Source organism: Rhinatrema bivittatum, chromosome 3, assembly GCF_901001135.1.
Source record: "Rhinatrema bivittatum chromosome 3, aRhiBiv1.1, whole genome shotgun sequence".
Taxonomy (NCBI): domain Eukaryota; kingdom Metazoa; phylum Chordata; class Amphibia; order Gymnophiona; family Rhinatrematidae; genus Rhinatrema; species Rhinatrema bivittatum.
The window spans coordinates 191,807,433-191,829,706 of record NC_042617.1 but is presented as its reverse complement, the minus strand read 5'-3'; the positions used below and the strand labels follow the sequence as shown (position 1 = coordinate 191,829,706).

General features: G+C 39.9%; 1 protein-coding gene across 4 annotated transcripts in view; it reads left to right on the top strand.

The window, feature by feature from the left end:
- STXBP5 (syntaxin binding protein 5) overlaps positions 1-22,274 on the top strand; it is a 1,098,992-nt gene that overhangs the window by 999,635 nt on the left and 77,083 nt on the right. For 2 of the 4 annotated variants that reach the window (XM_029594043.1, XM_029594041.1), the window contains 2 exons: positions 16,783-16,833; positions 21,706-21,813. In XM_029594043.1, coding sequence (XP_029449903.1) covers positions 16,783-16,833; positions 21,706-21,813 — 159 coding nt within the window. The remainder of the gene's footprint in view (positions 1-16,782; positions 16,834-21,705; positions 21,814-22,274) is intronic. The other 2 variants (XM_029594044.1, XM_029594042.1) reach the window with 1 other exon arrangement.

Here is a 22,274-nt window from a genome sequence, read left to right as displayed (position 1 = left end):
TGTAGTATCTGGTTTGTTCTGTTTTTCCAGTAGGAGTTGTATTGGTGTTCTAAGGCCTGCCTATAGTAATATTTGCAGTTTCTCTTTCCCAGGTACAATTGCTGCTGTTAATAATGTGGGCATTAAGTTATGGAATGGAAGGTTTGCTACATAGGTTCTCAGTGTCTTTTTTTTGCAGGGTTTTGTTACCTCACAAAGTTTGTGGCATTGAAAGGTGTTTATGTGGCTGTTTCTGAGGTCACCCCAGAATTTGAATTTTTGTATGATGAGTTAGTGAGGGCTTGTCATATCTAAAGTGTATCCTTTTTGGGGATCTGGGTGGGAGGGGGGCTGGAAATCTCATCCCTCGGCGCAGGCATCAGATTGCCTTGATCTGCCTCTGATTGCGGCACCAGTTACTGATAAAGTAAAGCTTTGCTCCTGCTCCAGGCTGCTGACACTCTGCACCGCCTCCCCCAAACTGACATCATCATCAAAAGCCAGCTCAATGTCACATGTGTTAGTGCATCAAAGGGGCCATTGTGGACCCAGTCTTTGATCAATTCAGGCTGAGAAGGCAGCTCAGAGAACACTGGGCAACAAATTTTCACAAAAGTCATGTTACGGAAATGAAATTAGTCAATTCTTATACATTTCCATGTGCTAAACATGAATGTGACTGTGAAAATGCAAAATTGGCTCTAGTTTTTTGTAATATGCAATAATATAATTACTTCTTGAATTGTATGCCAATAGTAGGAGACCTACGGTTAATACCGTTTGAAAAATGAAGTCATAGACTACGTCTTAGATTTCTTTGCATGTCTCTTGTACACCTGTTCGGGAGCATCTCTGCGGAGTGTCCAGCAGTAGTCAGCCAGCATGAATATTTCAAATGCTCAGCCTTTCTGACTGGGCTTCATATAGTACACTGCTGACGTCAGCTTACTCAGCAGCAGCATAGCAGTAGAACTGCATTGCATCAGAAAATGATGTAATAAACTCTGGGATGATGTGTGCATGATGGTATTATGCAATATCATGCAATATTACATCATTCTAGGCTTATTTACAGTCCTGGATAAATTTACATGACTAAACATAGAAAGTGAACTATATTAAATATCTTCAAAATGAGAGCCAATAAAAACTTTTCATGGTCATATTCGTGTTCAGCACATCAAGATACTACAGAGTAGGACCTTTTTAGGTCAGTAACACTTTCATTGTTGCCCAGTGGAATCAGTCACATGGTAGTAGGAAATTTTGCGATGCACCACCAACTTTAGCAGGCTCCATAATTAGCAGTCTGCTAATTATGTGGCATAAGTGATATTAAACATGTTTAGTCTCACTTATGCCTGATAATTAGCAGGTGTAAGAATTCAACCCAAATAGTGGAAGAAAAAAGAATAATAGAGTTGTAAAACATACCAGTTTTGTCTAAGCTACATTGTACAAGAGTTATATAAGTAGAAAAAGATAACACACAAAACTATCTTTGTAGAGGCCATCTTATTTTTAGGTTACAATCACTGATCCCAATCGGACCACTGTTCTCAAGTGTAGGCACCATTAATGATCTTGAGGATAATCACATTTAGAAAAATGTTGCATAGCCATCAGCTTGGATCTTAAGTTCAGGCTCTGTGGAGCATAATCTGCGCAACTATAAAATTTGTCTGAATGGTAAGTTGGTATGCAGTCTACAGAGATGACAGCATGAGTACTTTTACGATCAGTATTTTTCCTATATGTAGAAAATGGGACATTACCATCTACCAACATAATTGTAATATCTAAAAATGCAACATATCTTACATCCACTTTATAGGTAAGCTATCACAGGAATTCAACCGAATAAAAAAAGCTTTCAAATCAGACTACCAGTCCATACCATGTCATCTACCCACATAACTTAATAGCCTTGAACTTCAACTATTCAGTCTGTTTCAAATTTCCCAACATATAAGTTTACAACATCTGCCCAATAGTGAGTGTGCTGTTTATCTGTTGGCATTATTGATGATTAAACATGAAAAAAATGCCTTGTCAAAGCCTTGTCAAAGCAAACAGAATGTTGGGAATTATTAGAAAAGGAACGGTGAATAAAACGGAACATGTCATAATGCCTCTGTATCGCTCCATGGTGAGACCGCACCTTGAATACTGTGTATAATTCTGGTCGCCGCATCTCAAAAAAGATATAATTGCGATGGAGAAGGTACAGAGAAGGGCTACCAAAATGATAAGGGGAATGGAACAACTCCCCTATGAGGAAAGACTAAAGAAGTTAGGACTTTTCAGCTTGGAGAAGAGACGACTGAGGGGGGATATGATAGAGGTGTTTAAAATCATGAGAGGTCTAGAACGGGTAGATGTGAATCAGTTATTTACTCTTTCGGATAGTAGAAAGACTAGGGGGCACTCCATGAAGTTAGCATGGGGCACATTTAAAACTAATCGGAGAAAGTTCTTTTTTACTCAACGCACAATTAAACTCTGGAATTTGTTGCCAGAGGATGTGGTTAGTGCAGTTAGTATAGCTGTGTTTAAAAAAGGATTGGATAAGTTCTTGGAGGAGACGTCCATTACCTGCTATTAAGTTCACCTAGAGAATAGCCACTGCCATTAGCAATGGTTACATGGAATAGACTTAGTTTTTGGGTACTTGCCAGGTTCTTATGGCCTGGATTGGCCACTGTTGGAAACAGGATGCTGGGCTTGATGGACCCTTGGCATTTCCTTATGTCCTTAAGCTAAATTGCACAGAACTGATGTAGGCACCTTCTGAACTTCAGGCTGTGAGTTTAAAGTCTCACATAAAATCTATAGAGTGGAGGTCTGAGAGATGTTAATAGACTCTATATCAGTCGTAGCCAGGTATATATATATATATATATATATATATATATATATATATATATATATATTCAGTAGGACCCAGTAATGATTCTAATATGGCCATTTATTTATTTAAAATACTTCCTGCCACCCATAGTAGACTAGGTATACTAGGTGGATTACAGCACTATATTCACATTATAAGATGCAAACAATTTAAAACGTATCCACAGAACATAATTTTGACTTCTCAACATCCATGCCTTGTACTTTGACTTTATAAAATAACCAAATGCTTCCTGAAACAAATGTCTTCAGTTATTTACGGAACAAAACAAGATCAAATCCATGGGCAAAGCATTCCAAAAACTTGGACCAATTACTGAAATTACTGTACTTCAAGTCTCATATGGACAAGCCTGTTTTATTGATGCTATTACAAGATAGTTCTTTTCTGCATAATGCAGGCTCTTTAAGAGAGTATATCTACCAAATAAATCAGACAGATATGAAGGAGCATTAGCATGAATAGATTTATGAACCAAAACTAGTTTCTGAATTTTATTTTTTATATTTAGGTAGCTAATGTAACTGCAAAGGAACCACATGCTCCCACAGTAATCCCCCTAAAACAAGTCTTGTAGCCAAATTCTGTAATACTTGCAAAGACCTAGGACTTTGAAAATTCTGTATGCGGGGAACTGTAATAATGTAAAGACATTAACAAGGAAGGCTTTTACGATTGCTTGAACATCATTGCAGGGGAATACATACTGAATATGTCTTAACGGTTTTTTTTATTTTAAAAATTCTGATCTTAACAGTATCATAATAAGCTGTGTAAAAGATAAACTCGAATCAAAATAAAACCTAAATTCCTCACAGAATCTGTTCGATATTTTAGTCCCATTTATTAGCAGACTGATGAGTAAATTTTAGGAATCCAGCATGCGCAAAAACTGGAAGATACACACGTGGCCGGGCCGTTTTTAAAATGTGCTCGGCCCGGCCACGTGTGTATCTCCCGATATGCGCAGAAGTGCCGGACCCTGTGAAAGGGCGGGCAGGTCTGGGCCGGCCAAGACAGTGGCCATTTGGCCCTGTCCCGGGGAAGCACACGCCGAAAGCCAGCCATCACACAGAACTTACGTAAGTTCCAAAATAAAAAGAAAAAAGGTAGGAGAGAGGATAAGGGAGGCAGAGTAGGTAGGGGATTAGGGAACTGGGAATGGGCCGTTCGCGTTGCCGTGCGTTTTTTAAAAATTCACACACGCCCCCTTGCGCAGGCAAGCCACGACCCGCCCGCATTTGTGCGCGCCGATATCGAATTTTATAATGTGCATGCAGTGATGCACACATGTTATAAAATTGGCGCGTCTTTTAAAATCCACCTTTGAGGTTATAAGTGCTTGGTAATAAGGTAGACCTTGAAAACCATACAACCTCTATCTTAGAAGGATTTAAAATCAAATTATTACTAATCATCCATTTATTAATATTTAAACAGTGGTTGGCTAAATCCAACACATTGGACTGTTTTTTTTTTCCTAAGAATATCAATTGAATATCAGCTGAGTAAATCTTTAAATAAACACCATATATTTCAATGATCAACCATAAATAATAAAGCTGGTGACAAAATAGAATCCTGAGGGATTTTAGAATGTATAGTTTGCCAAGCAGACTATCTTTCTCCTATTGTAACCCACTTTATCAGATATGTATGCCTAAAATCATCCCCTTCCAAACCTATTACAGTTAATTTTTTAATTTGCATGGAATGGCTAACCATGTCAAAGATAGCTGAAAAATCTAAAAATACTGCCAACACTGCCCCTCCATCATCCAATTCTTGAAACACGAAATCAGAAACCAAGACTGAAAGAGTCAGTATTATGACTCATACGAAATCCACATTGACAGTGATGTAAAATATTATTGTCCCTTTAAAAGTCATTAAGTTGAACAAATACAGATTTCTCAAGTACCTTCCCCAGGATAGGCAAATTAGAGATAGAGCTGTAATTTGCATGAGAATTTACTGGCATGTTAACTTTATTTTTATTTATTTTTTTTAATAACAGGAGTAACGATTGCCTTTAATATTCTTGGAACAATATTCTCTGACATGGATAAATTAATTTAGAGGTAATCTCCAAAAAAGTCTCTTAGAGCATATAATACTTGGGAAAAGACATGGATCTTATGGACACAAAAAAAACAACTTTTCAAATTAGATAGTAAAGGTTCAGCTTTGATCTTAGACAAATTGAAATTGATTACTAAATGTCCCATTAAAAGAATTATCAAAAGAAATGACTGTTAAAGATTAATAAGAAGATATTTCATCTAACCATTATTTTACTGTCAGACATTTCTGCTTTACTTAAACAATAATTTGCAAATTCTTGAGAATTGAGTACCTTGCTTGACAGTGATCCCTTTTGGGGGGTTCTAGTAACATTAATAACAATAAATAAATCATGAGTTTGAATTAAGGAGATCTTAAGGCATGAAGGTAAAAAAAAAAAAAAAAAAAACCTGTCTAAAACTTACAAAGTCAATCACACAATACACCCACAAACACAAAATGTGTATTCCAGTAACCTTAGTCGTAACCAACGATATCCAATGTGTGGTTAAACTGGTGTCTATTTCATACATGTATTATAAAGCCATCCACCTTCAAACTGCAAATTTTGTAGGACCCTTACTCCTAGAGTCAGTATAATGTAACAGACTCTTCTTATGGTATTGGGTCACTTTAATTTATTTATATCTTTTTTTTTATATATATTTTATCTTTTAAGCTACTGAGGATATGTTAGATTTTGAAGTTCATCAGCAAATTTTATTTAAAAGATAAAATATATTAAAAAAATGATATAAATAAATTAAAGTGACCCGATACCATAAGAAGAGTCTGTTACATTGTACTGACTCTAGGGGTAAGGGTCCTACAAAATTTGCAGTTTGAAGGTGGATGGCTTTATAATACATGTATGAAATAGACACCAGTTTAACCACACATTGGATATCGTTGGTTAAAACTTACAAAGGACACCTTATATTAATTATGAAATACAGCAAAAATATATTATCCAAAGAGGGGTGGTTTTAAGCCATTTTTTAAGCTCTATACATATGTTACTTTTTACTCACTAGTCCCCTGGTTAAACCAAGGAACTATGACAAAAATAGATTTTAGTTTTACATTTCAAAGGGATGACCATATTAGTAAGCATTGCAAGTTAATTAAAATTTCAGCTAGTACATCAGTACTTGTAAGTTAATTTTATCCGTAGTCCTTAATCACTCTATTTTAAAGAGATCTAAATAGAAGCATGGTATAGTTTCAACACTGCTTTACTTAAATGTTCTGGTTTAATATCAACTAGCAGAGAAAATATGATCAGACCATAGTACAGAAGCAATCAGGAGATTATTAATAATACCTTTAACACAGGGAAGTCAATATTCAAAGCATGTTCAGTGCTATTTAACCTTCTAAATGGCAGACCTCTGTATATGCACTTACGTTCAGCGGCACCGCATAAGTCACTTATACGGCTAACTTTTTAGCATAAATTTGGAGGAGTGTTAGTGGATAGATCTGGGCAGAGCTACTTAACTATATAACTTATGCAGCTAAGTAGCAATATTCAGTTTTAGCCACATAAATTAACTGGCAAAGCTAGACCTGCCATAGAGCAGGTTTAACTTACCCAGTTATAATTTATGCGGCTAAGCACAAATATATACGTGTATATTTAGTGGCATAGCTGTGCCACTGAATATTGCATCTAAGTTAGATACATATGTCTATATAGATAATTTAGGAAATTGGCTAACTTTTGAATATTTATCCCAGGAAGTAGTATTAACAATTGGTCCAATATATGTCCAGCCTTATAAATTGAAGTCATAATCATCTGAGAAAATTGAAGAGTAACCAACAATACATACATAGAAACACAGAAATGACAGCAGAAAAACACTAAATGGCCCATCCAGTCTGCCCAGTAAGCTCCCACACTTATTTTCCCATACTTATCTGTTTCACCGGCCACCAAGTTCAGGGCCCTTGTTGATAACTGATTCAAATTTTCTATCACCCCCTCCCATTGATGCAGAGAGTAATGTTGAAGTTGCATCAATGGTGAAGCTTAATGGTTAAGGATAGTAACCGCCGCATCAAGCAAGTTACCCCGATACTTGTTTAAATAGACTGCACAGATCAATGCCTTGTTGGACATTGTCTGAATGTAAATCCTCTTCCACATTTCCCCCTGCCGTTGAAGCAGAGAGCAATGCTGTATATGCATTCAAAGTGAAGTATCAGGCTTAATTGGTTTATGGTAGTAACCGCTGCAATAAGCAAAATACCCCCACGCTTATTTGTTTACCCAGAATGTGTAGTTCAGTCCTTGTTGGTTGTTGTCTGAATGTAAATCCTCTTTTCCATATTTCCCCGTGCCGTTGAAGCAGAGAGCAATGTTGGAGTTGCATTAACCGTGTGAAGGCTATTTGAGTAAGGGTAGTAATCGCCAGGTAGTAGCCACCATTCCAGCAAGCCAACCCCCATGGCTCTTCTCTTCATTTCCATCCTCTAGCCTTTATGGATCCACAGTGTTTATCCCATGCCCCTTTGAAATCCTTCACAGTTTTAGTCTTCACCACTTCCCCCGGAAGGGCATTCCAGGCATCCACCACTCTCCATGAAGAAATACTTCCCGACATTGGTTCAGAGTCTTCCTCCCTGGAGTTTCAAATCATGGCCCTCAGTTCTACTGATTTTTTCCCAACGGAAAAGGTTTGTTGTTGACCATAGATCATTAAAACCTTTCAAGTATCTGAAAGCTTGTATCATATCACCCCTGCTATTCCTCTATTCCAGGGTATACATATTTAGGTGCTTCCATCTCTCATAAGTCATTTTATGAAGACCATCCACTTTTTTGGTCACCCTTCTCTGGACCACCTCCAACCTGTCTCTGTCCCTTTGGAGATACGGCCTCCAGAACTGAACACAGTACTCCAGATGAGGCCTCCCCAAGGCCCTGTACAAGGGGATCATAACGTCCTTTCTCTTACTAGATATTCCACTCTCTATTTTTATTTATTTATTTATTTATTTATTTATTTACTTTTATATACCGGTGTTCGATTTTACATATCACATCGGTTTACATTTAAACAAAATTTGCAGGAACTTATGCGTTACCTTTGTCAAATACATTAAACATTTAAATATGGGGATTGTTAACAAGGGATATAAAAGAACATGGGGAATGGCTAACACTACGGGATGCACGAAGGGATGCACAAAGGGGAGTGCCCCTTTGTCGTGCCCCTTCAGCGCGCGACGCCTGGTGTTATGGCGCCGTTTAACGTCCGTCACAGTCCTCAGTGACATCAGAGGGGGCGGGTCTCCCAATCAAGGATCACACACCGCCCCTCCCCTCTCAGTTCCAGATGGATTCTTTCAGCTTTTTTTCTTTCTTTCTGTCTTTCTCATCACAGTTATTTCAGGGAGCCCGCTGGTGATGGTGTGTGGCATCCCTGTGCGCAGGCACCCGGTGTTCTGGCGCCGTTTAATATGTTTAATGCAGCCCAGCATTCTTCTGGCTTTAGCTATCGCCTTGTCACATTGTTTTGTCGACTTCAAATCGTTAGACACTATCATCCCAAGGTCACTCTCTTGCTCCGTGCACATCAGCCCTTCATCCCCCATCAAATACATTTCTTTCGGATTATTACACCCTGTATGCATGACTCTGCACATCTTGGCATTGAATCTCAGCTGCCATATCCTTGACCACTCTTCCACAATTTCGCTCACAAAGATATTGATCAGGACCGGTCCCAACACCGATCCTTACGGCACTGCGCTTAACACCGCTCTCTCTTCAGAGTAAGTGCCATTTACCATCACACATTGTCTTCTGTCCATCAACCAGTTTGCAATCCAGGCCACCACCTTGGCACTCACTCCTAAGCTTCTCATTTTATTCACAAGCCTCCTGTGAGGAACCGTATCAAATGCTTTGCTGAAATCCAAGTAGATGACATCCAGCGCTCTTCCTCGATCCAATTCCCTAGTCACCCAATCAAAAAAGTCAATCAGATTTGTCTGACAGGACCTTCCCCTGGTGAATCCTTGCTGCCTCTGGTCCAGCAATTATTATGACTGTAGATAGTTCACTATTCTTTCTTTCAGCAGCGACTCCATTACTTTTCCCACCACTGAGGTGAGGCTAACCAGCCTGTATTTTTCAGCCTCCTCTCTGCTCCGCTCCCACTCTTGTGAAGCGGGACCACCACCCCTCTTATCCAATCACTCTGCACCACTCCCGTTTCTAGGGATCTATTGAACAGGTCACACAGCGTACCCGCCAGCACATCTCTGAGCTCCCTCAGTATTCTGGGATGAACCTAGCTTCTCCCATACATTCTCTTCTGTAAACGGAGTTTCATCTATTCTACTCCCCTCCCATTTTTGTTAACTAGCGACAGTCCTTCTCCAGCGACAGTCCTTCTTCAGTGAACACTGAACTGAAGTATTCGTTTAATATTTCTGCCATTTTTCGTCTCTCTGATTGAAAATCCAGAAAAAAAATACATGGCTTACTTTCCAAATGGATATTTGTCAACAAGGACTAAAATATTATCTTAAAAGAAGGGAAGTGTATGAAAGGGTGCATGTATGTTGTCTGTATGAAAAAGTGCCTGTATGTGTGTGTGTCTGTGTGTGTGTGTATATATATATATATATATATATGAGAGGGTGCCTGGTGGTGGGGGTGAGAGACAGTGGAAGCTTGTGTGCGTGTGTGAGACAGAGGACTCAAGTGTGAGAGATACAGAGGAAGAGGTTGTGTGTGTTTGTGTGTGAGTGAGAGAGAGAGAGAGAGAGAGAGAAACGGAAGAAATGTATATCTGTTTCACATACACTCATGCTCCCTCTGTCTCTCATAGTCTGTGTGTGTGAGACAGAGCATATTTTGTTTGTGTTTGTGTGTACCTCAGTCCACGGCAATCTCAGGGTGACAGGTATGGAGAGAGGGGAATTTTTTTTTAATCTTTAGTTTTAATTATTGGGTGTTATTTGATATCTGCTGTTTTGAAATATTTTATCGATGTTTAGGAAATTTAAAAAAATTTGTATAAGAACTTTAAATTATTGAATATTTTATTTATCATCTGTTTTGAATTCTATATTTTTTAGTATGGTTTTACTATTCTGATTGATTTATATTTCTTAATTATATTTTGATGAATAGTGATTTTCTGCTTTTCCATTATTGCACTGCATACAGAATCTGTCTTATTGTGGTTTCCAGTTTAGTTTTTGTCTGCGTGTGTGTGTGTGTTAGTATATGAGAGAGAGACAGAGAAAGCATATGTTTCTGCGTATGTTAGGATGTGAGAGAGACACAGACGAAGTGTGCATGTGAGCATGTGAGAGAGACTGAGGGAAGTGTGTGTGTGTGTGTGTGTGTGTGTGAGGTACAGAGAAAGTTTGTGTCCCTCTCACACACACACACGCACTCCCTCTATCTCCTTACCAAGCGTGTAAGGGGGGTGTGTATGAGAGAGGGAGCATATTGTGAATGTGTGTATTCATGCGTACCCCCAGTCTGCAACAATTTTAGGATGACAGATATGGAGAGTGTGAGTTTTTAAAAAATCTTTATTAGTTTTAATTAGAGTGGTGTTTGATTTGTTTGCTGTTTTGAAATAGTATATCGTTTTAGGAAAATTTAAAATTATATATTGGGGGGGGGCTGCCCCAGGTGCCAAATACTTTAGATATGCCCTGATTGCAACCTCTCTACTGATATGCCCTATTTTTCCTGTTTTCATAGTACCCTTCAAAGATACATCATTCCGAACCATGCACTTCTGAGTGATTGTCCGCTTTCCCCAACATCTACTTTAAAAGCTGCACTCTTCCTTTTTAAAGGTTAGTGCCAGCAGCCCGGTTCCACTCTGGTTAAGGTGGAGCCTATCTTTTCAGAAAAAGCTTTCCCCCCCCCCCCCTTCCCCAAAATGAAGCCCAGTTCCTAAGAAACCTAAAACCCTCTTCCCTACACTATCATCTCATCCATACATTGAGACTCTGGAGCTCTGCCTGTCTCTGGGGTCCTGTACGAGGAATGGGGAGCATTTCTGAGAATGCTACAGTGGAGAATCTGGATTTCAGCTTTCTACCTAAACCCTAAATTTGGCTTCCAGAACCTCCCTCCTGTACTTTCCTATGTCATTGGTACCCACATGTTCCAAGACAAGCCGGTTCCTCTCGAGCATTATCCAAAAACCTATCTATGTGATGTGAGATGTCCATCCACCACCTTCGCACCAAGCAGGCATCTTACCAAGTGATCCTTATGTCCACCAGCCATCCAGCTATCGACCTTCCTAATAATTTTACCACCACCTATAACTGCCATCCTAGCCCTTCTCTCCTGGGCACGTGCATGAAGATACTACATCACTTTGAGGGCAGGTCCTAACTACAGGATTGCTTCTGGCCTCTTCAATCTGATGCTCTCCTTCCAGGTGATCTTTCTTCTCCAAGGCAGCATAGAGGCTACCAGATTGGAGGTGGGACTTCTCTACTATGTTCCTGAAGGTTTTACTACTAAACGCACACCCATTACCTATCTCAATTTCAATTATTTCCAGTAAATGAGTTTCTGTAGATCATGACTGCTCCCATGCCTCTTTTATTACATGCTTGCTGAAAAATGTATACATCACCAGGCATAATAAATTAAAAAATGGGATGTCTGCTTCAGTGTGCCATGCTTCAGACAGACATAAAATATCTAAATGTCTAGCCAGCGATTCAGCAGAAAGAACATCAGCATTCCTTTTTTATTGAACAAATGTTAATATAGGTAAATAAGGATTGATGCTGTTTAGGAGATGAAGAACAATTAAGGGCTGACAACCAAGGTGAAGTTACAAGAACTCTAGACCTAATTCTGAATTGTTTATGCATCTTTATTGCTGTAAAGGCATACCGTGTTTCCCTGATAATAAACCCTACCCTGAAAATAAGCCCTAGCTTGATTTTCAGGATTTTTGGAGTAGGGCTTGAAATATAAGCCCTACTCCAAAAATAAGCCCTAGCTTTTAAGTGGACGTGCGGTTCCACGCCAAGATTTTCCCGCCCCCCCCAAGACTTACTGAAAGTCTCTGGAGGGGGGGGTGAAACCCAGGGGGGGGAAGACGGGGGGATTGTAAAAACAAACAAAAAAACCCCTCCAAATCCACCCAAACCTTCAATTTTACTTCTTTGCACCCTCCTGACCCCCCCAAAAATTGCAGAAATTGCCTGGTGGTCCAGCGGGGGTCCTGGGAGCGATCTCCCGCTCTCGAGCCGTCGGCTGCCAGTAACCAAAATGGTGCCAATGGCCCTTTGCCCTTTCCATGTGACAGGCTATCGGTGCCATTGGCCAGCCTCTGTCACATGGTAGGAGCAATGGGCCAGAAGCTGCTGGTATGGTTGCACAAGACAGGAGGGATCCAGTAGTGGCCCGCAAGCAGGGTAACCCGAGAATCCGTGCCACGAAGGTAGCGTACTCACACCGGAACTGTAGAAGCGGATGGAAGATCAGGCACCGAGGATGACTGGAACAGGAACCGCCGGAGTCGTCTGAGGACGATGCAGGAACTTACTGAAACAGAGAGACAGAGAATGGCTCTCCGAGGAGCGAATAGCCCTGAGTGTGGCAGGGCCCCCAAGGAGCGGGTACCTACGTCACCCAGAAGTCAGTGAGGCGAAGTTCCAGAGAGGCGGAACTAGCAGGACGAGATTCCTTGCTAACTCGTATTGCGAGAAGTCAGCTGAGCTTAAGTATGGTAAGCGGATGACGACATGCGGTGGGGAAGCCCCCGAGGTTCCCGCCATGATGCGTTAAAGAAAGGGGCAGGCGAGCGTGCCTTAGGAAACCCCGGATGTAAGATGGCCACCAGGAGTGCCCATGCCATCCCGGGCTGCCATGAGGGTCAGCATGTGAAAGCGGAGGTTGCCATTCTCCCCAGACTCGGAGCTGCATATAGAAAGAAGGTGAGCAGCAGAAGTCACAGCTGCCTGCGACAGACGGGTAAAACACATTAATAGCGATACACCGCAACAGAGAAAGATATGGAAGTTGAAAACCTATATTGAGGTAATAAGGAGGATATCATGTCTTTTGTGCAAAGCTTTTTAATACAAAATGGTTAACTAGTTGTTTTTCATTCATATAGTTTGTGCCTTGATACAGCCAAATGGCGAAACGTTAGCTGACGTCGGAGGTTTTTAAGACCTATGATTGAGATAACCTTAATTCTTCAAAAATGGACTGTATAATATAAATGCACTGTATTATAAATTACAAAATAGTGTCTGCACATTCATAAGTGTACAACATACTGCTTCAAAAAGTGGACACATTACCAGGTATACTTTCAATATGATGTATCACATAAAACATTATCTATCAAATAACAATTAATTGATCCCATCACCCCCCATAATCACACACATTCTCACCAACCATACCACACTCACTAAACACACATCCCCATAAAAGATTCACCGTAAAAATGTGTATACTCACAATATCCACACTGACTTTTTTACACTATAACTCATATCCCCGAGGAAGCCCTTGTGGGCAAACAAGGAACCTTGTTGGGAACATATATTTTGAAAAAAGAAGAGGGGATACATCCACTGAAAGGAGAAGAGATATAATATTGATATGAGTTAGGAGACCCTTATGCTGCTGGAATTCAACGCTACACTTTCTGATAATCTCGATGGTATGAGATAAATTTCATACATATATAAGAGACATTTTACATAGCCCCTGAGGCAGCCCCATTGTGGGGGCGAAACTCAGCCTGAGTCGGGCTTCCCATTGGATGAACGAGTCTCCATAATAAAGTTTCTAAACAGACATTTCTTAGAATCTAATCCATTATGTTGCGCTCACGGCTTTTTTAGATCGCCTACCCTCTTGTTTTATCGGACCTTTTAAAATCGGGCCATTTGTGTTTGATCCCAAGCCATCACTTGAGCCATAATATAAAAATATATGTTGTCAGATATTGATTCAAAAGATATTTTCAACACAGAAGTATCTTTGATTAGAAGACACAAAATCTGAATGGTTAATCCATTCTGCGTGTTTTCCAGACTCTTAAAGTATATGTATCTAATGAAGGATGAGCGAAAAGTCAAGGGTTTTTTTTATTTTTCATTTTTTTTGCTTCATGGATAATTTTAGGAGAATTCCAAAAATCCATTTTTATGAAAATCAGTTTTTTTTTTGTATGGGGAAGGGGATAGTTCCTATTGCTCCTTTTCCTTTCAATGCAATCAGAACCAGTGCAGGGATTCTGGTGCCATAAGCCTTCACAGGGAAATTCTCCCCACCCCCCATTTTAATAGGACCTCTTCCCCTCCCTGTTCCTCGCCTGGTCATTGTAGCACCAGCCGTGAGGCTAGAAGCCATTCAGAAGAGCTTTGTCCAGGACCCTGTATCTTGGCCTCTAAATCCCACCACCAGATGTCACCCTTAATGGTGACCGTAACTCCCCAAGGTGGCCAAGGGTGCAGAAGTCCTGTTCCAGGTATCAAACTAGTAACCTTCTGTGTGGCAATGTGCTCAGCACTACCATTAAGCGATTGGGCCAGCCCTGACATAGATTTTAATAGCAGATGAAAAGCTTTGGAATAAATGGCGGCGTTTCTGAATTTTTCAACTGTTTGCCGTATGGTTTTCATGGAAACCTTTGGCTGAAAGAAAAAAATGGAAAAAGGGAAGATTTTTTTCACAAAAAATTCATACTAGTAAAACCAACACTTTTTGCTTTAAGTGTGGAAATTTTCATATATCCTTGTTTCTACAGTGTCTATAGAAAGTCTACACCACCTTCCAAAATGTTCACCATTTGTGTCTGATAGCCTGGAAGTAAAATGTATTAAACTGATGTTTTGTTCCATGTAATCATACATCCTACCCCCACATCTGTCAAGTGAAACACGCATCAGGATTCCTTAGAAAATGAACTAGAAATAAAAAGTTGGAATATGTTAGTGTTCACCTCCCTTGTACTTTTGTAGCAAACCCGAATACTTAAAGCTCTGGTGTAACCAGTCATCTTCAAAGCACACAAGTAATGGCTCCATCTAGGTTTAATTGTAATGATTCACAGGTTGATAAGATTCATTTTGCAGTTCCTATTGGTTCTCTCTGCTGGGCACTGCATTCCAAAGCAAAGATCCAACTATGAGCACCAAGGAGCTATTAAAAGATCTGGGGATGACTATAAAAGAATAGCAGTGTCCTTGAATATCCCTTAGTGGTCAAAATGATTTTTAAGACATGGAAGATGTATGGCACCATTAATGCTACATCAGGCCATCCAACCAAGCAGGAAGGAAGGATAGATCAGGGAGGCAACCAAAAGGCCAATGGCAACTTTGAAAGAGCGTGAAGCCAAAACATTGCAAACAAATTCTAATAAATGCCACTTAGTCAAATGATAAATCTCAACAGAAAAAGTTTTTAACTTTAATGTAAAAGGACCATCATAACACCCTGTGGATGCTGAACCTCAATCTTATTCAGTATGTTCACTGCTTAAGGGTCATGGGTCCTAGGAAAATGAGTCCTTTTGAAATTTGTTTTTAAATGCTTATAAAAGAATATACTTCCCCTTCAATGTGCTCATCAAAGACGTGTATTGGGAATTTGTATTTGGAACCTGTTATTTTTTCAGTTAACCCCTGTCTAGAAGATTATATAATCTCAATTTCATCTAATGTCAAAAGTTTGGGTGTTATGTTAAACTCAACAGTCTCTTTGAAATCTTTTATATGCCAAACACGTAAGAAAGCTTATTTTCAACTAAAGAGAATTTGTCAGTTAAAACCTTTATTGGATGATACTGCAGTGGAAATTATTGTGCTTGCTCTTGTTATTGGAGTACTTTCTATTATAATAGCCTGCTGGTTGGGTTACCATATGTTTTGTTACACAGATTACCATTAATCCAGAATAGTGCTGCTCGACTGGTGTGCAGGAAGACCAGACAGGAGAGGGTATCCCCATTACTGGCCTTCGTGCACTGGTTTCCAGTGGCAGAAAGGGCTAGGCTTAAGCTACTTTTACTTACCTTTCGGTATTTGTACTCAGATAGGCCAAAGTATTTGGCTACAAAGTTGACCTGCCATAAACCCAATCATGCTCTTAGGGCTTCCCAGGAAGCCCAGTTGGAATATGTGTATGGTAATAAGTTTAGAGCTAGTAGAAGGATGAAACATGCTTTTTCATCTGTGGCCCCCTCCGGCTTAGAATTCTTTGCCACTGGTGGTTAGGAGTGAGATACATTACTTACAATTTAGGAAACTGGTTAAGGCATATTTGTTTCCTTTTAATGGGCTGTGTTCAAGTATGCTCCTGAATGTCAGTATTAGGCAGAGTAGAGGCAGGGCAATGGGGAAATATGGTCTGGGAGAGGGTGGCAGTTGGCAATAAGTGGGTGCTATTGAAATGTGTGTTTTATGTGTATTGTATTGTTTGTGTAGAATTTGTAAACTGCTTTTATTGTAAAATTTTATTGTTCATGCGGCATATACATTTTCAAAATATTTTCTTTTCCCCAATGAAGTCGGAGGGCAAGGCATTGAATGCCATCCCTCACCTCAATCGCAGGCTCAGCCAAGAAGGGACTAGCCTTACTTTATGGTTTTCATTTTATATTTGATCTCGCCAAAAAGGTTGAAAACCAAAGGTTAACAAAAGGGTGATGTGAGCGTCAGCTTCAAAGAAGTCGTTATTGTCTTCTCCTATGAGTAGCCTTGTTGCCATAGACTGTGCTAGTCAATCCCTTAAAGCCATGCAGCACAAGCTGATATCACATATCTTATTTTTAAGAGTATATTTTATTTTTCAGCAAAGATGTCAAGAAAATTAAGTTTACCTACTGAGCTAAAGCCTGATTTAGGTAAGTTGAAAGAAAATCTTAATTTTGTTTTATACTTGTTATACACAAACTCTGATGGGAGTATGAAGCTGATGCTAAATAGCAAGCAATGCAACTGTGTTGTAATAAATTCTGATTAGAGAGGCTTAATAGGCTAATCAGGAATAAATGAAAACAAGTTGCAGATGTTCAATCTGAGTTCAAGAGAGCAGAGCCACAAACTATAAAAAATAAAAACCTCTAGATCTATACTTCTTTACTACAAATTTTCTGGGTGTGAGAAAACTGTATTAGCCTTTATTAATGGGATTTTTCCAGATCAGAGCTTCAAAAATGAAATGTTCATGCTTAATACTAATGTTCTATAGCTTAGTACTTATTTGGATGGCCATAAATATTAAGAAAGTGTGGGCTGGATTCACTAATGCTTTTCTCCTGTGTCTATAGCAAAAAAGCTTTTTTTACTTAGTTAATTGGATTTCTATGCTGTAAAACATAAAATACACTAAACAGTCAACATAAAAAAACTAAACTGCAAAATAATTTCTAAAAACACAATTTACAATCCATAATACCTAAACCAAACACACAATGAAATATAGATCTGTAAAAAAAAAAAGGCTAAAATTAATCATCTACAGCAAAAAAGAAACATCATAAAGCATATTGAACTAATGCCCTATAAAGCAGAAACATATAAAATATCTACATTTCTGGCAAAGACCCTGAAATCTATATTAAGCTCCTAGGCAGCTAGGATAGTTAATTGGATAAAATTATTCAGCTAACCTAGCTGGGTTATTCAGTGGCTGCATCACTCAATATACTCTGCTATGAAAATTTTTCTGTATAAGTTAATGCACATAACTTTAGAATGGCTCTTTGGTTGTCCTAAAGTTACCCAGGTAACGTGGAAAATCGGGGTGATCTGGTTATGTCAGAGATGGTCAGACCAACAGAATTTTAAAATACCAGAGTTTGTCTAGGTAAGTTCCAAATTTATCCACACACACACACACACACACACACACACACACACACACACACACTGAAATGGACCTCCTTATTCTTAGGTGATCTAAACAACTGTGTTTTTAATACATGTCTAAACTTCAGATAGTCATCTCTAAGATGTATTTCTCTTGGGAGAGTATTCCAATCTTCCCTTTCAGGCCTTTCCTTGGGTCCCATGCCAATTCACATCTGTTGATGAAGGGATCTGAAGCAGTGTCTCCTGCATATGGATCTAAGAGGCCTAGAGGGAGTGCGCATTAAAAGACGCTTCTTCAGATACAATGCTCCTAAAATCTTTGAGCTCTAAAATCTAGTAATATGATCTTAAATTGTTCCCACAAAAGCTATAATTAGCTAGTGAAAATTGTAAAGAGTAAGGCTGATATGACCCCTAACATTCAGACCACTCAGTACACATACAGCTGCAATTTGTATGAACTGAAGTTTCTGAGACAGTTTTAAGAGTAAGCAAACAAAAAAGTGAAATAATCCAGCCTAGATATTAAGAGCATGAATTACTGTCACAATGTCATGTTGGGTGAAAAAATGATGAAGCTGGGCAAATGAAGTTTTTGAAATGGGTGTAATTTGTAATCAGACTGAGTCAATAATGATGAAAAATCCCCAATTACAACTTTTTATGATCTCCAATTTATAAAGGATGCAAGCTACTTGAGGACTATACCACCTATACCTAGACTCTGTAGTTGATTTATGGGTTGTGGTGTCTAAAGCATCTTTCGGGTCTAAGAGGACCACAATTCAATTCATCCCCTTGTCTAAATCATATTGGAAATCCTCTGTTAAGGCCAGTAGAGCGGTTTCTGTACTGTCAACCAATCTAAAACCTGACTGATTGGTCTAGAAGAGCATGCTCATTTTTCCCACAAACAGGAGATTAAAGACTAGCCTAGGGGTTCCCAGTCTTTTTGGGTGTGGGAACCCCCTTTTCAACATTGAAAAGTTTTAGGACCCCCATCCCGCCCACACCAGTCTCTCTCTCTCTCTCTCCCCCCCCCCCCATCAGTCCCTCCCTCCACAGTCCCTCCCCATTAGCCTCTTCCCACAGGTTTTTTCCCCCATCACCACTTTCCCAACTCTTTCCAGCCCCTTTCCACAAATCTCTGTCATCCCAGCCCATTTTCCCAGGCTCACACACCAGTGTCTCTCCCCACACTCTCCTTACCTATCACTCTCATTCTTACAAGCCCCTTCTCATTAATCTCACTCCCCCAAGTTGCCAGTCCACCAGTCTTTCCCGCCCTGTCCCTCTCCCACTCCCTCCACATCTCTCTCCCTTTCAGCTTCCCCCCCCCCCCCCCCCCCCCCCCGTAGTCAATTTTGTATCCATGGGCCTGCAAGCACATTTTCAAAGGGAGGCACCTCATAAAGTTTCCCTTTCAGCATTCAAGGGCTGTTGCCGTTGCAAGTAACTTTAGTACCCACAGACTTTACATGCAGGGATTTCAAAATGGTCATTGTGGTTGTCTATCCCTGCCCACCATTTCCTTGATCGCTAGCAGCCATCTGTCCCCACTTTCCTCATGATCCCTGGAGGTGATCTCACTTTTCTGCCCTCCCCTTATGACCCCCTTCCCAAGTGCCTTCTCTCCTGTCCTCTCTACCCTCCCCCACAACACCTTCCCCAGTCGTGCCTGCCATGCTTCCCCCCCCCCCCCCCACCTTTGACCTCCTTCCTGAGTGCTTTAGTGCTTTCTATCCTTTCTTCTCCCCCTCTGTTCTTTGCACTGGATTTCTCTCTCCTGGCTCGTTCCTGGGTACTGCCTCCATGTGCCCTTTCTGAGTGCTTTCCCTCCTGCTCTCATCCCCTCATCACGGCCCTTTCCTGAGTACTCTCCCTTCTGTACTCCTTTCTGAGTGCTGCCCAATTCCAAGTGCCTTTCTTCCTACCCTACTTTCATAGCATCTTCCTGAGCGCTCACCCTCCTGCCATTCCCCATGGCCCCTTTTTGAGTGATAAACCCTGCACGATCTGTTTCTGAGTGCGCTTTCTCTTGCCCTCTACGTCTTGTGGCACCTTAACCCCTACATGCATATTTTACTGTACCTTTTACCTCCACCCTCACCCTGAGAGCTGGCTCCCATGTGGCCCCCTTCCCTTGTCCTCCACCCTCCTCCACTCCCCCCCCCCCCCCCAATGGCCACCATTGGAAACAGCATGCTGGGCTTGATGGATCCTCTCCCTGACTCAGTATGGTAATTTCTTATGTTCTTAATTCAGTGGAGGGTTTGTATCAGGCCAGCAAGGCAGCCAGAGCACATGGCCAGTGCCCTGAACCCCTCCTCAGGATTATCATCCTACTTGTTGCTGCCTTCAGTCATGGGGAAGCTTCTTATGTGACTTCAGGCTCCTTGTGATAGTGATCAGCTGCACTCTTCCCTGCCTCCTCTGGCTGCTGGTTCAGGATCCTCATGGCGGTGATCAGCCTCGCCCTTCCCCATCTCATCTCTGTTTAGGTTTGGGCTCCTTGAGAGTGTGATCTTCCTCTCCTCTTGGCATAAGGCAGTTGGTATCAGGCAGTGGAATCAGCCTGATACCACTGCCTGATACCAACAGAGGTGAGGTCAGCCTGCTCTTTTTCTAAGGGGCTGCACTTTGATTGCTTCTCTTCTAGTGGACCTCAGGTTGGGAATTACTGGACTAGCCAAGTTTTCTGGTCTGTCTGGGTCAGGAGTACTTCCTATAACAGCCCAGGCATTGACTCTTCCTTTTAATAATGTATTTATCACTAATCTTAATACTTCTAAAACCCAGTGTTTTCTGCCTTCATTAGCTAAGAAGAGTATGGATCAAGAGGGCAGATGTAATGTTTCATTTTCAAATATTCATTGTAAATCAATTTCCTCAAAAAAAAAAAAAAAAATTGTAACACAAGGTGATTCAGGCATATTAAATCTGAATTCTGTTGTATATGACTGCCAGGATGTAAAATACCCCGAATAGTTATAAACTTGTCCGAGAAAATCCTTGCAAAATTATCACAGTTGTATTGGATTCTGCCCATCTCCCAGAAGTGTAATAACCCTTTCACTCCAGAAAATTATTTTGGGTGGTTTTGTGAAGCAGAGAAATAATTTTTTGTTGCTGCCACAATTTCTAAATTATACATTATTAAATGGGTCTTACATTTTAATTTGTGTGCTTCATGTAGCAACTTTTGCCAGGTTCTCTCTAGCTAGCTTCCTACACATTTCATTTTTGCAAATCAGATGTAAGGCATTTTACAGATTTGGTAGGGTAAATAATATATAGTTTTACTAGAGCGATATGATTTTACCAAATCTCCACAATTCCAAAGTTCCACTAAAGGATCAGTAGAGATATCCATCAATTTTAAGAAGATAATCTAGGAAAAATCAATAAATAAAACCCCTAGCAAATTACTAGAATTTAGTCTTTTCTTTGCCCTAAATTTCTTAAATATCTTTTTACTCTTATGACATTCTTTGCAGCTCATGATAAAAACAATGATATAATGGTCAAAGCAGGAGAGTAGGGTATAGTTGCAAATCATTTATATTCAACTCTGAATGGTTTGAGTCAACTTAGTGAATCAGTTCCTACTTCATGCTGAAAATGAAATTATTTGTGATAAAAACTATCAGATGTTTAAATAAAACAAGTGCTTATTAAAAATGATGGTGATGAAGGGAATTCTCAGGGTACTAATTAAACCGATTAGAAAATTCCAATTAAGATTTTTTTCTTAAGGCAATGTGTAATAATTCCATGTGTCTGGAAACATTTGTCACTGTGTTTGTTTGCCATATTTGTTCAGCCTATTACTAGTCATAAGTTGGGTGAAAACCTATGTAAATATTACTCTGCACCTGTTAAAATAATAATATTTTACTTAGATAAAGGGAATGGAGAGCAGTCATCACATAAGGCACACAGGACAGGTGCTTTCAAAGCAAAAGGCAAATGGCCCGAGTTCGAGAGAGCACATTCAACCCCCAATATGAGTGAGTCGAATAGAAGAGGGTCAGCCTCTCTGTCTCTTGGTAGTGGATCCCTTCACAATTTCAGAAGCCAATTTGGGGACCCTGTTCAATAAACTCTTTTGTGAATATGGTCCTTATTATATGCAAAATGTGATTTTTGTTTTTGTTTAACTAATCATGTTGATTTTATTTCAGTATTTTCTTCCTTAAAAGATGCTAGTTGGCTAAAACAATATTTAATTGCATCTGTTCAGATTGTAAAGATTGAAGAAATTTTTTAAAATGTGTTTTTCCCTCAAATTTGATTTGAGAAAACAGGCATCTTTGTTTGGAAGAAAGTGCTGAGATCTGTAGCTGGATTTATCTAATGCAGAAATTGTTTGCAGTGCATTACACCAGCTTATTTTTCACTGGACATATTAGGCATAGCGCACTATATTTTTACTTCATTTCTTTTAACTGGGGCAATCGTGGCATCCTGT